This window comes from Natrix helvetica (genome assembly GCF_964273705.1).
Source record: "Natrix helvetica genome assembly, chromosome: 6".
In the NCBI taxonomy this organism is placed as follows: Eukaryota; Metazoa; Chordata; class Lepidosauria; order Squamata; family Natricidae; genus Natrix; species Natrix helvetica.
This window is the reverse complement of record NC_138553.1, coordinates 54,411,897-54,424,080: the sequence shown is the minus strand read 5'-3', so window position 1 is coordinate 54,424,080 and position 12,184 is coordinate 54,411,897. Positions and strand designations below refer to the sequence as shown.

At 42.2% G+C, this 12,184-nt stretch overlaps 1 protein-coding gene across 6 annotated transcripts in view; it reads right to left on the bottom strand.

Moving 5' to 3' along the window:
- Positions 1-12,184, bottom strand: part of NELL2 (neural EGFL like 2) — a 407,393-nt gene that overhangs the window by 86,898 nt on the left and 308,311 nt on the right. For 5 of the 6 annotated variants that reach the window (XM_081957428.1, XM_081957430.1, XM_081957429.1 and 2 more), the window contains one exon: positions 3,041-3,166. The exons of the other annotated variant lie outside the window; for it this stretch is intronic. In XM_081957428.1, coding sequence (XP_081813554.1) covers positions 3,041-3,166 — 126 coding nt within the window. The remainder of the gene's footprint in view (positions 1-3,040; positions 3,167-12,184) is intronic. 6 annotated transcript variants of the gene reach the window in all.

Below are 12,184 nucleotides of genomic sequence, written 5' to 3'. Positions count from 1 at the left end.
CATCAAGAAGTCCATGGAAATGGTGCCCCAGGATCTCTCTGGTGTTGGCAATGGCTGAGGCAGCCATGAATGGGGGGGGGGGGCTCCCATTGTTGACTTGGCCTGTCGGCATCGAACATCGGATATGACATAAGTCTGGACATTGCATTGCAATCGGGGCCACCAAAAGCTGCGAGAAACTAGGATCAATGTCTTAAAGAACCCAAAGTGCCCCGCTACAGGATTATCATGGCACTGTGATAGGATAAGGCCCCAGAGCAGCCCCACTGGCACATATAGCCTGTCTCGGTACCACAAGAGGTCCTCAGTAAACATCCATGAAGAGGTGGGCCCCACCTCTTTCCCTCCATTGCTCCATGAAAGCATTGTGCTGCTGCACTTCCTGTATCTGAGCCCCTAAGTCCACTGGTTCCTGAACCACAGAGAAAAACTCTACAGGCAAAACTGTCTGGAGCAGAAGATGGTCTTCAATGTGGGAATACTCTGGTTTCTGCAAGAATGCATCTCCTTTTATTTGAGACCACAGGGGATTTAGGGGATGTGGAAATTGAACCTGGCAAAGAAGAGGGACCACTGAATCTGACATTGATTCAGTTTCTGGGCAGTCTGCAGGAACTCCAGGTTTTTGTGGTCTGTTTGTACCTCAATTTGATGTCAGGCCTCCTCCAGATGATGTCTCCAGGCCTCAAACGTCGTCTTAATGGCCAGTAGCTCCTTCTCCCAGATGATGTAGTTGCGCTCGAAAGAGTTAGGTTTCTGCGAATAATACACGCAAAGAAAGAGGGTACCGCTGGATGCATGAGCCTGGAGTAACACTGCTCTAACAGCAATATCCAATGCATCTGCTTCCACCACAAACGGATGGTGGGGTTCAGGATGTTTCAAGATGGACTCCTTCATGTATGCTTGCTTCAAGGCCTGGAATGCCTGCTGCTCGGGGGTACTCCAGTGGAATGGGACCTTTTTCTGAAGGAGCTGAGTGAGGGGTGTGGTCAGGGAAGCGAAACCTGGGATAAAGGTCCAATAACAGTTGATGAATCCAAAGGGTTGCTGAATGGATTTCACTCACCAAGGAGGTTGCGCAAACAACTCGACCTTGCTCATCTCCATTGTTATGCTCTCCGGAGAGATGCGATGCCCCAGGAGCTCAATGGTGGACTGAAAGAACTGGCATTTTTCCAGTTATGCATAAAAGTGGTTCTCCTGGAGCCATTGCAGGATCAGGTGGAGGTGCTGTTGATGGCTCTCTCAGGAGGAAGAGTAAATCAAAATGTTGTCCAAATAAATCACGACAAACTAGTCCAAGATGTTGTGGTCACCAGTGGCCTGTGGAGTTGGCAGCAGAGCCAGATAGCAAGGAGGTTGGGGAGGAACATGGGCCAGTCTTGGAGTCTGGGGAAGGCTTGGACAAGGGCTCTGTGTCAGAAGCAGAGAGGGGGCCAGAGCCATCTAGGAGTTATGTGCTGCCTCCAGAGCCTCCAGTCGGACATCAGCAAGGCAGCGGAACAGGCTCCCCCTATTCCCAGTGTGCGCATGCGCAGAGCTGCCAGAAGGCAAGAACAGTTAACACAGAAGGGACGACTTGGGAGTAAGGCTGGGAGGTGATTGGCCCCTCTTATAGGACATAAAGGAAGAGCAAAGGCATGTGAGCCTTTGCAGGAAGCAAATTGGTTCATGCTGGTTAGTTTACCTTCTGAAGCTCCATTTTAACTCTTTGATCCATGTGGCCCAATTAAGTCTTTGGCAGCGTTTCAAGGAAGATAAAGATGGGTGCTTATCAGCCTTATCCCAAAAGACTTTGGCAGCCTACTGTAGGACTCTTTACAACTATTTGGGATTCATTGTGCACTGTGAATGAACATAATTCATAGCCTTTGAAATAAAAATATGGTTTTTTGGACTAGCCGTGTGCTTTTTACTGTATCAGGAAGCCTAGGTCAGAAAGCCTCCTGCCTTGCTCTGAGGAGGCACCAGACCAGGAAATGCCAACAATGTCTGGGATTGGGAGAAGAACATCTCCTTTAGCATGTTGTGCCAAAGGAAACACACACACAGAGAGAATTCCAAGCTTAGATACTTTTATCTACATCTGAGTTTACAAACTGCCAATCATGCCTGGGCTTGGGGAGAAGGCCTTCTCCTTCCTCTGTGGATAAAAGTCTCCAAACGTGGTGTGTGTGTGTGTTGTGTTTGTTTGTGGGGCGCTGAATTGTCCCCACGTCAAGTTATCCAGTGCAACTTCTTCCATCCTGACCTAGTCTTCCTGAGTCAGCCATGGCCAGTTTGTTTGTTTTGTTTGTTTTATTGGATTTATATGCCACCCTTCTCCCAAAGGACTCAGGGCAGCATACAACATTAAAAAACACACATCCCGAAAGTTAAAAAAGAAATTAAATACATATCCAAAAAACAAACCCAATTTAAAGGACAATACATTTAAAAAACGAGATAAAAATTAATAGGCCAGGCCGGCTTGCTGGAAAAGCCAACTTTTTAGGGCGTGTCGGAAGGACCGGAGGTCAGGGATTATGCTAAGATCCGGGGGCAGCTCATTCCAGTGAGTGGCATAAGCCAGCAATGTCCACCCAGTCACATACAGCCAGCCATACCCACCTAGTTGCAGTATCCAGCTACTGGTTCTTTGAGGGAAATCATAATGCTGATCTGGCCCTAAATGAAATTGAGTTTGACACCCCTGCTCTACACCATAAAGTGGGTGGGAGGGTAGGAGCTTAAAATTGGAAAGAAGGAACGGGAGGTTGTCTTCTTACATTTCACTTCTTACATTACATTTATTTATTCATATTCTATGTTAATGCAAAATTCAAGTTTTCCCCCTTTAAACAAGAGGAATACAGTAAGAATACATTATAATTAACCAAGACAGATGTCATAAAAATTATGGTAATCATATGACTCTAATTGTATGACAGAAAACAGAATAACATCTTTTTCATATCTTCTAATGACTTATAAAAGTGAATAATCTTTAAAAAGATGAAATAATGGGCATCTGCTTATGTTAACAAATTATTCTTACCTGTACAAGAGTAGTCATCAATTCTGATGTAACCTGTTTTGCAGATACATATAAATGATCCTGGTGTGTTGATACACATAGTATTTTCCCGACAGTAATGCCTCCCTTCAGCACATTCATCAATATCTGTGAATAAAATAACAAGGACAGATGAACAAACACTACTGAATATCCTGCTGTTAACACAGATAAGAATAATGTCTCCAATTAGAGCAGTTGCCCCTGTCTTATTTCCTAGGCTGAGTGTTGACAACCTCTTTCATTCAAGGCTGTTGCCCTGTTGTGGCAGTGGCAATGGCGATGGCCGGAGCCTTAGTGCGGGAACAAAGAACTCCTGTACTTGCCTTTGCATGGCAAAAGGATTCTGCCTTTGTCGTGATACATTTGCTGTTGCCGGCAGCAAAGAGGGCTGGGACAGAACGGCAGGGGCAGATCTTATGGGGTGGAGGCCATCCCCCAAGCCTGGCCTCCCTCCTCCCTCATCAGTGAAGCCAAGAGAAAAAAGAGGGAAGCAGAATGGATTTTTGTTAAAGAGACAGATCAAAACAATACGAGAATGATTCTAAACACACTGGAGTACTATGAGATAAATCCTGGAAAAAAATGGAGTTGATGTTTTTAGATGCACAGAAAGCATTTGACAATGTTAATTGGCAATTTATGTTAGCACAACTAAAATACATGGACTTTGGGGAGAGATGTATTAATATGATTAAAGCAATATATTGTAAACAATCAGCTAAGGTGATAATAAATTGAGACATGACAGAGAACTTTGATATCAAGAAAGACACCAGACAAGGATGTTCACTATCTCCAATGCTATTCATATTGACTTTGGAAGTGTTAACTAGGAATATTCAGCAAGCTGAAGAAATAAAAGAAATGGAAATAAAAAAGAGAAATACAAACTACAGACATTTGCACATGATTTGGTCTTCATACTAGAAGATCCCCTAAAAACTGGACCAAAGCTAATTAGAAAAACAGAAGAATATGGGGAAGTAGCAGGATTGAAAATAAATAGGGACAAGACAAAGATTTTAGTTAAGAATCTTAGATACACAAAAAAGAGTGTTGATGGAAAGAATTAATATATAGATAGTTTAAAAAGTGAAGTATTTAGGAATACAATTAACAGCAAAATGTGCAACAATCAAAGAGGATAATAACATGAAAGTGATGAGGCAAATCAAACAAGATCTGGAGAAATAGAAAGACCTACAACTGTCACTATCAGGAAGAATAGCTACTATAAAAATGAACATTTTGCCAAGACTACTATACTTATTTCAAAAAATACCAATAAAGTTGGAGAAAAAATGCTTTAAAGAACTAAATAAAATAATATTAAGATACATTTGGTTAGGAAAGAAAGCAAGAATAGGTTTGAAAATGTTGCAGGAAACAAAACAAAAAAGGTTTTTGGGACTACCAGACTGAGAATTGTACTACCAGGCCTCGGCACTCACATGGATGAAAGAATGGTTTATTTTGAGACATACAAGATTATTAACATTAAAAGGGCATGATCTTCAACTAGGTTGGCATGCCTTTTTATGGTATGGGAAGAATAAGTTATTTTCAGAGACGCTATGCTAGGAATGTATTGTTATCAGTCTGGTTTAAAATAAAAGAACAGCATTATTTGAAAATACCAATCTGGCTTTCCACTATAGAGGCATTGGTACATCCAATGTTATTAATATGGAAAAAAATGTAAGATACAAAGACATTCTGAATGATAAAGGGGAACTAAAAACTAAACAGGAACTTAGTAGTCAAGAGATAGATATCGCATGGTAGCCACATATGCAGATACAATCCTGTTATGAAAAAGATGCTAAAACATTTGGCTTTAATAAAGAGTTAACAGAATTAAACCAGATATTAACTGAAACAGATGAACTGATAAAGAAATTATATTCTTATATACAAAGTATTAAACTTGAAAGTGAGCAGGTTAAGGAGACAATGATCGCCTGGGCTAAAAAGTTTGGCTATGCAATAGAATTAGATAAATGGCAGAAACTATGGGATAGAAATGTTAAATTGACTATGTCAACTGTAAATAAAGAAAATTTGCATAAAATGTTTTATAGATGCACTGGCAAGATTGGCCAAAATGTATAAAGATAGATCTGCTAAATGTTGGAAGTGTAATCAACCATCGGGTTCATACTATCATATGTGGTGGACCTGCCCAAAAGCTAAAAAATATGGGACAAAAATACATACTTGGTTGGAAAAAATGATAAAGCAGCATATAGATTTGAAACCAGACACATTTTTGTTGGGCATTCCACCGGAAAAATATGATAAAAGGACTATATATCTGGTTTTATATATACTAACTGCAGCCAGAATTGTATTTGCACAATGGAAAAATGGTGAGATTCCATCAAATAAAAATGTAATTTAGAAAATACTAGAATGTGCAGAAATTGATAGATTGCAGCTTATTATTAAGGATAAAGAAACTGGATATTTTTTGATGTGGGATGTATTTTATCAGTGGTTAGAAAATAGAAACAGAAATTAGAAAGGAGGAGATATAAAAAGAGAAAATGTTAATGTGGAGAAAATTTAGAGAATATGATGTTATGTATTATTGTTATTATACTATTATACTATTAATATCATTAATATTATTGTGATGAATATAACAACAAATGTGGATTATGACTGTTCAAATAACTGTACCCACATCACATACTGTTGGATGGAAATTGAGAATAATATAAATAAAACAAATAAAACATGAAGAAACAAAAAAGAAGAAGGGGGTGGCATGGGTAAGCACTCCCTTCCCCATGCCAAGTGCTGAGCACAAAAATCCAAGGGGGGGTGGCCTGGCAGAAGTGCCCCTATTGGCGAGTTGGACACCGGAGAGACCTGGCCTGGCTCTCACAGTGGGACATTGTCCGGCATCTCCAGACATGATCTGCTACCTTTGAAATGCACAGCACCTTTGAGGAATCTGGGCAGCAATGGCTGGGGCCATGGGAGGTGAGTGGAGGCATCAGGGCTGCCCCCCCCCCTGCTCAGCAAGTGGGACAGGAGGAGAATGGAATAAAGCGCCAGAGGGTCAGATGGTGCGCTTTGACATTACTCCAACACACGTTTCCAGCACACTCCTCTGTCCCAGTGGGGGTAGGGGGAAGGGAGCAGGGAGCAGGGGAAGGATAGGGGACTTCTAGGAGGAAAAACTGGCTGGCTTTCATTTTGGCATGGGGCTGGGGGAAGACCTAATAAAAATCCAATCTCCCCTACTAAATGGGGGAAATAAAGGCCTGGTGGTCCAGAGTACAAAAAGAGGGGTGGGGTCTGTTCAGAGGATCAGAGGATCAGAGAGCAAATCATTCGAAATTTGGACGGGAGGCTATTCAGAGAGGGATCTGCCTGGGTCTCTTCTTCCCTCTTCCTTAAAAGTGGAATAAAAGGAGGTGGATAGCTTCAGCCAGAAACAACAGCTGCTGTTATTTTTGCTGAGAGCTTCTAAGCTACACAGCATTCTTTAATAAATACTAACAGTAATGAACCATAATATACAGGATTAAAGGAAGGAAGGTTAAATCAGAGAAGGGGGAGGGAAGGAAGGAAGGAAGGAAGGAAGGAAGGAAGGAAGGAAGGAGAAATCAGGAGGGAGGGAGGTGAAATCAGTGGAGGGGGATAGGAAGGGAAAAGAAGGGAGAAAGGAAGGAATAAGGATGTAATGGTCCTCCAGGCTACTGCACTGCACTCCCATCATTCCTGAGTTGTGCTGTTAAAGAACTCCAGTGCTACCAGGGAGAAGTCAAGTTGTGAAAGAGTGATTGAAATTCCTCACATTGAAACTAAGTGGAGATAGGTCATAACAGTGATGTGCATTCTCCCTGATGCAGTTTCTTGTTATGTGCCCTATGGTTTAAATTTCAGATAAATGTATTCATCTGCTGTCCTCTTAATTCAGTGAGGTATCCCATGGCAGTGCTAGGGTTGAAGGGGATCCTGCAGAAGATGCCCCAGGAGCCGGTCTCATCTCTACCCATCAAGCATTCCATGTCCTGGTTTCTCTTCTCCACTCCCATTTTTTCTTCTAGCACACTTTCCTTTCCTTTAGTATAACAGGTAAAAGTCTTTAAACTACCTGAGAGCTAAACTTTAGTTGTTCTTGAAATCTTAATTTCTCCAGAGGGGCTCAAATAGTGGAAAGTAGAGAGAGAGAAAGAGAGAAACACCAATAGGCAGAGATAGAGAGAGATAGAGAGAGGCGGGGCCAGGCGGGGCAAATAATCTAACAACCGGTTCTCTGCCTTAATGACAGGCTGGGTAGGCGTGGCTGAGGGTTGTCATGTGACTGGATAGGAGTGAGTGATGTCAAGTTGACCACACCCACCCAGGTTTTGTGGCTCCCTATGTTTTTTTTTCTATGGGAAATGGCTCTTAGAGTGTTTAAGGTTGCTAATCCCTGTCCTAGGCAGAGATTTAAGTTACAGTAGCCCAAGTCACCAATTTGTATTCTGTGACTATTTAGTCATAGAAGGAATTTCCTTCATCCCTTGTAACACTTTAGAAGAATGCTTATAACTACAAATATGAAAGACAATTGCTAATTGCTTGATGTACATTATTATAATTACAACTAATTTTGCTGTATTTATTTTGTACAATGGCAATAAAGGCTATGTGTGTGTGCGCGCGCGTGTGTGTGTGTGTGTGTATTCCAGCCTCATATGTACTGGTCGTGTGTGTGTGTTTGTATGTGTGTGTGTGTGTGTAGTGTAGTGTAGTGTAGTGTAGTGTATACATATAGCAATTTTAGTAATTTTAATAAGTATAGTCAGAACAATGACTGGAATTATTGATTAATATTAGATATTAAGTATTAGTAATTAAAATGGAAGAACAAATATCCACAACACTTATATTTGTGAAATTATTTTTATTACTTATGCAGAGTAGAAAATTATGTCAAAGAGATCACAGCAGCAGCCATCCCATTCCATGTGAGTTCTATTGAGAGGCAGATCTGAACTTGTTTATTGTATTCTTTTTAAAAAGTCCTGTTTCAATTAAATCATCTATAAGAAGTAATTGCTCTACTCTAAGAAGCAACACAAATGATGCTGGTACATACATTTACCTTTAAGCCATTATCTAATTAATTTTTTTTTAAGTCTAGAATTCCACCAAATTTGCACAATAAATCAAAATATGTCATGATTTACAAAGCAATTTTATGAAGGGCTGGAATTAATATTTTTCATAACCCCTAATTAACCAAAGAACGAGATATTATAACAGTTAAACTTAAATGAAACAACAGAATAAGAAAAAAAGAAAGTTTGTGGGGTGTAATATTTAAGGCGTTCAATAATGAATAGGGAATATGCTAAAGAATCTAGAAAAATCTAGCATAACTACAGGTAATGATCAATCTTATGAAGTCCAAATAATTAAGAAAGCTATTGAAACAAAATAGCCCTATTCTTAGAAGTGGAGATAATGAATATTTGTAAATACATATGTTTTTAAGTTTTAAAATTGTAAGTGTAATATATTGCAGATGGCACAAATGTTCATTAAATATATTTAAATGGTCTATGCCTCTTTAAACACTTTGTTTTTTAATGACTCTAGACTCTAGACTTAATTTATCCAAAAGCATTGCTGTGTTGATGAAGAAAATATTCAATAGAAAACCTAATTTAAATATAATCTGTAGTTAATTTCAATGAAGATCTATTTGGGACAAAACTCAGCTATGTACAGTAATACTTATTCTTAAGAAAGTGTGCACTAGACACAGCTAGTAATTGGTACGTGGTAGTAATTAAAGCTGCAGTTTGGCAACAATTAAAATTGCACCTTCATTCTCTTTCACTCTTTGATAATTTAAATGGTATTTTAAATAAAAAATATTATAAATATAGTTGGTCAAAATATTTAAGACTTTTGTTGCTGTTTAGTGGTCATGGGGTAAAACTACCTGTTTTAGCACAGTATTAAACAATGAACAATGCTTTGTTCATAAAAATCAACTAGCTATGATAATGATGCTTAGCTATTGTTAGCTTTGTGACAGATGAAATTCTATTTTTTCCCCTACCAGTTCTGTGGGCGTGGCTTGGTGAGTGGGGATGGGTAGGGGTCATGTGACTGAGTGGACTAACTGGCTAACTTTATATCACTCCCGGGAACACACCAAGTCACGCCCACCAAGCCACGCCAACAGAACCAACAGAAAAGTTCAGCCGGCTAAGTCTTCTAGCATTCAACCTGGCTGCTTCTCATCTCCTTATCATGTTTCTTCTGTGTGTATGAGCCCAAGCAGGTGAAGAGAAGCAGCCATGTTGAATGCTACAGCAGAGAGAAGCCAAACGTTTCTCCCTCCCTTCACAGCAGAGCTGCCCAGAAGGCAGATGCCTGCTGCAGTCTGTCCCTTTATGGTCCCCTCCTTCACAGGATAGTACCTTAAAGACTGCAGCCAGTGGCTGACTTCTGAGCAGTTCTGCTGCAATACCATCCCTCCAATTGCTGCCGTTCTCCTGGCTGGGTCCGGCTGTGAGTGGCACCAGTAAGCAATGGGGTGTACATGCGGGGCCAGAACAGGGCAGTGGCAGAACACGCACACCCCATTGCCTGCCAGTGCTGCTTACAACCAGACTCGGGCAGGACAACAGCAGCAACTGGAGGGCTGGTGCTGCAGCAGTGCTGCTCAGAACGCAGCCGAAAATACCACCGGTGGCTGGAGGCTTTTTGGTGCGAAAGGTGGCTGAGTCTTGCCTCTCCCCCCCCCCCCCAGGCATGAAGGTAGGTGAGCAAGGCAGGCAGCGAGCGGGAAGCCACTCCGGGGCAAGGCTGGAGCTGTGGAATGGTGCATTCCCTGACCTGGCCTTGGCAGGTAACGGCTCTGGGGCCTTGGAGAATGGCATGTCCCTGGGCTCCGGCCCCCAACCAAAGGCAAAGGGCAAGTAGACAGTATGCATTGTTTACTTTTGATGAGCTGAGCAGGTGAGATGACTGGTGAGGAAATTAGCTGGACCATGTGGTGAAGGCAACATATATAGTGGGTAGGGTGGGCAGCTGGAAGGGGCAAGTGGCAAGTGGGCGAGCATGGGCAGGGCCAACCAGAGGTGGTTTTTACCAGTTTGGTGAACCGATTCAAATCATCCCTACCGGTACACCCGACACAATTGCATTTTCATGACCTTGGGTGATAAGCAATTGTTTCATCTCTTCATCGATACTGGTCCTGATTTTAGACCTGAAGCTCAATATGATAAGCAACCTTATTTCAAAAGAGTTGGAGAACAATCAAATTTCTCTCGAAGAATGCTGTCTCATCCTGAGTGAGCTAGAAAAGTTTAACCAAATGAAGGAAGAAATCAGATCTAAAATCAAGACAGGTATCAATGAAGAGATGAAACAATCGCTTATCACCCAAGGTCATGAAAATGCAATTGTGTCATTTTTAGTAAATGTAAAATGTGGAATGTGAAACTAAAAATGTCAAATATTACACATAAAAAGATCAAATGTCAAATATGAAACATAAAATGTCAAATGTAATTAACGTCAAAACATTATATTGCTTATTAAAAAATGTCATTCTGGAAGGCGGGGCTTGCTGCCAGCATGAATGGCTGCTTGGACGGAGAGCTCCATTAGCAGCAGCCAGATCTAACGTCCGGAGGGGTTTGCTGAAAAGATTTTGATAAGCCAAGCCTTCCTGGAGGGAAGACTGAAGAGAGAAGGTTGGTTTGGCACGACCATAGGACGGCAATCCATGGTTTGTGCTTGAAATCTCCTTCATAACCCCGGCTGTGGAAAGAGGGCAACAAGTAATGGCCGTCCCAAAATGCTGACAACAGTTCAAAGCAAGCGAGGATTTATCACAAAGAAGCTGTCGGAGTTGCGAGTGACCTAACAGTTTCCTGATCTTGGAGAAGGTAATTCTATCCCAAAACAGCTCAAGAGATTAAGGGCTCCAAGAAGAAGTGGAAGGGTTGCTTACCCCCCTGCATTATAGCGGCGAGAGTAATATGCTGAGTGAAAAATGGAGGCTATCTCTTTTTACTCTCTGAACTGTCTGATAAGCTGAACCTAAATCTAATTTGTTAACATAACAAAGGCGGGCTGTAAATAATAACTCTGACTATACAGATATCTTCAGGGGGTTTTGAGTTAATTATCCAAGTCCTAAAGGCTTGAAAGGAGAAGGAGGAAGAAGGAAGGAAGAAATATAACTTTGCAACATATATATGGGGATTGACTGCAGTTGGTTAGCTTCTGGACGAGTGGAAGAGCGACATCTACTGGCAGAATTTGGAATTTTTCCCTCTTAATACCTTAAGAGAAAACAGGAACTTTGCTGACTATATTCTCTGGATAAACTATTTCAGCTTTTTGAGGCTAATCCTTGGACACTACTAATAGAATCAACTGGAGAGAGAGAAAGAAGATCTATCGGAGCTGGGGAACCCAGAACACTTCCATATAATTATCCAACACAGGAGGGACGCATCTAAGGTTGAACTTTAAAAATAGGAATTAGGTCCTGTGCCATGAAGCGCTTTGAAGATAGTAACCAACACCTTGAAACGCACCCGAAAAACCACAGGCAGCCAGTGCAGCTCACGCAGGAGTGGTGTTATATGGGAGTACCTGGTCCTCCCCATGATAGCCCGCGCGGCCGCATTCTGAACCAGCTGTAGTCTTCGGGTGCATCTCAAGGGGAGCCCCATGTAGAGAGCGTTGCAGTAGTCCAGATGCGACGTCACCAGCGCATGAGTGACTGTGCGTAAGGCGTCCCGGTCCAATAGGGGGCGCAATTGGCGCACCAGGCGAACCTGGTGGAACGCCCCCCTCGCCACGGCTGCCACATGGTCATCCATCGACAGCCGGGCATCAAGGAGGATGCCCAAATTGTGCGCCCGCTCCACGGGGGGCAGTTGCTCGCCCCTTATGGCCAGCGATGGAGTCCACTGGTTGAACCGGGGCGCCGGTAGCCACAGCCACTCCGTCTTGGAAGGGTTGAGCCTGAGTCTGTTGTCCCCCATCCAGACCCGAACGGCTTCCAAGCACCGGGACATCATTTCGACGGCCTCGTTGGGGTGGTTTGGGGTGGAGATGTACAGCTGCGTATCATCAGCGTACAGA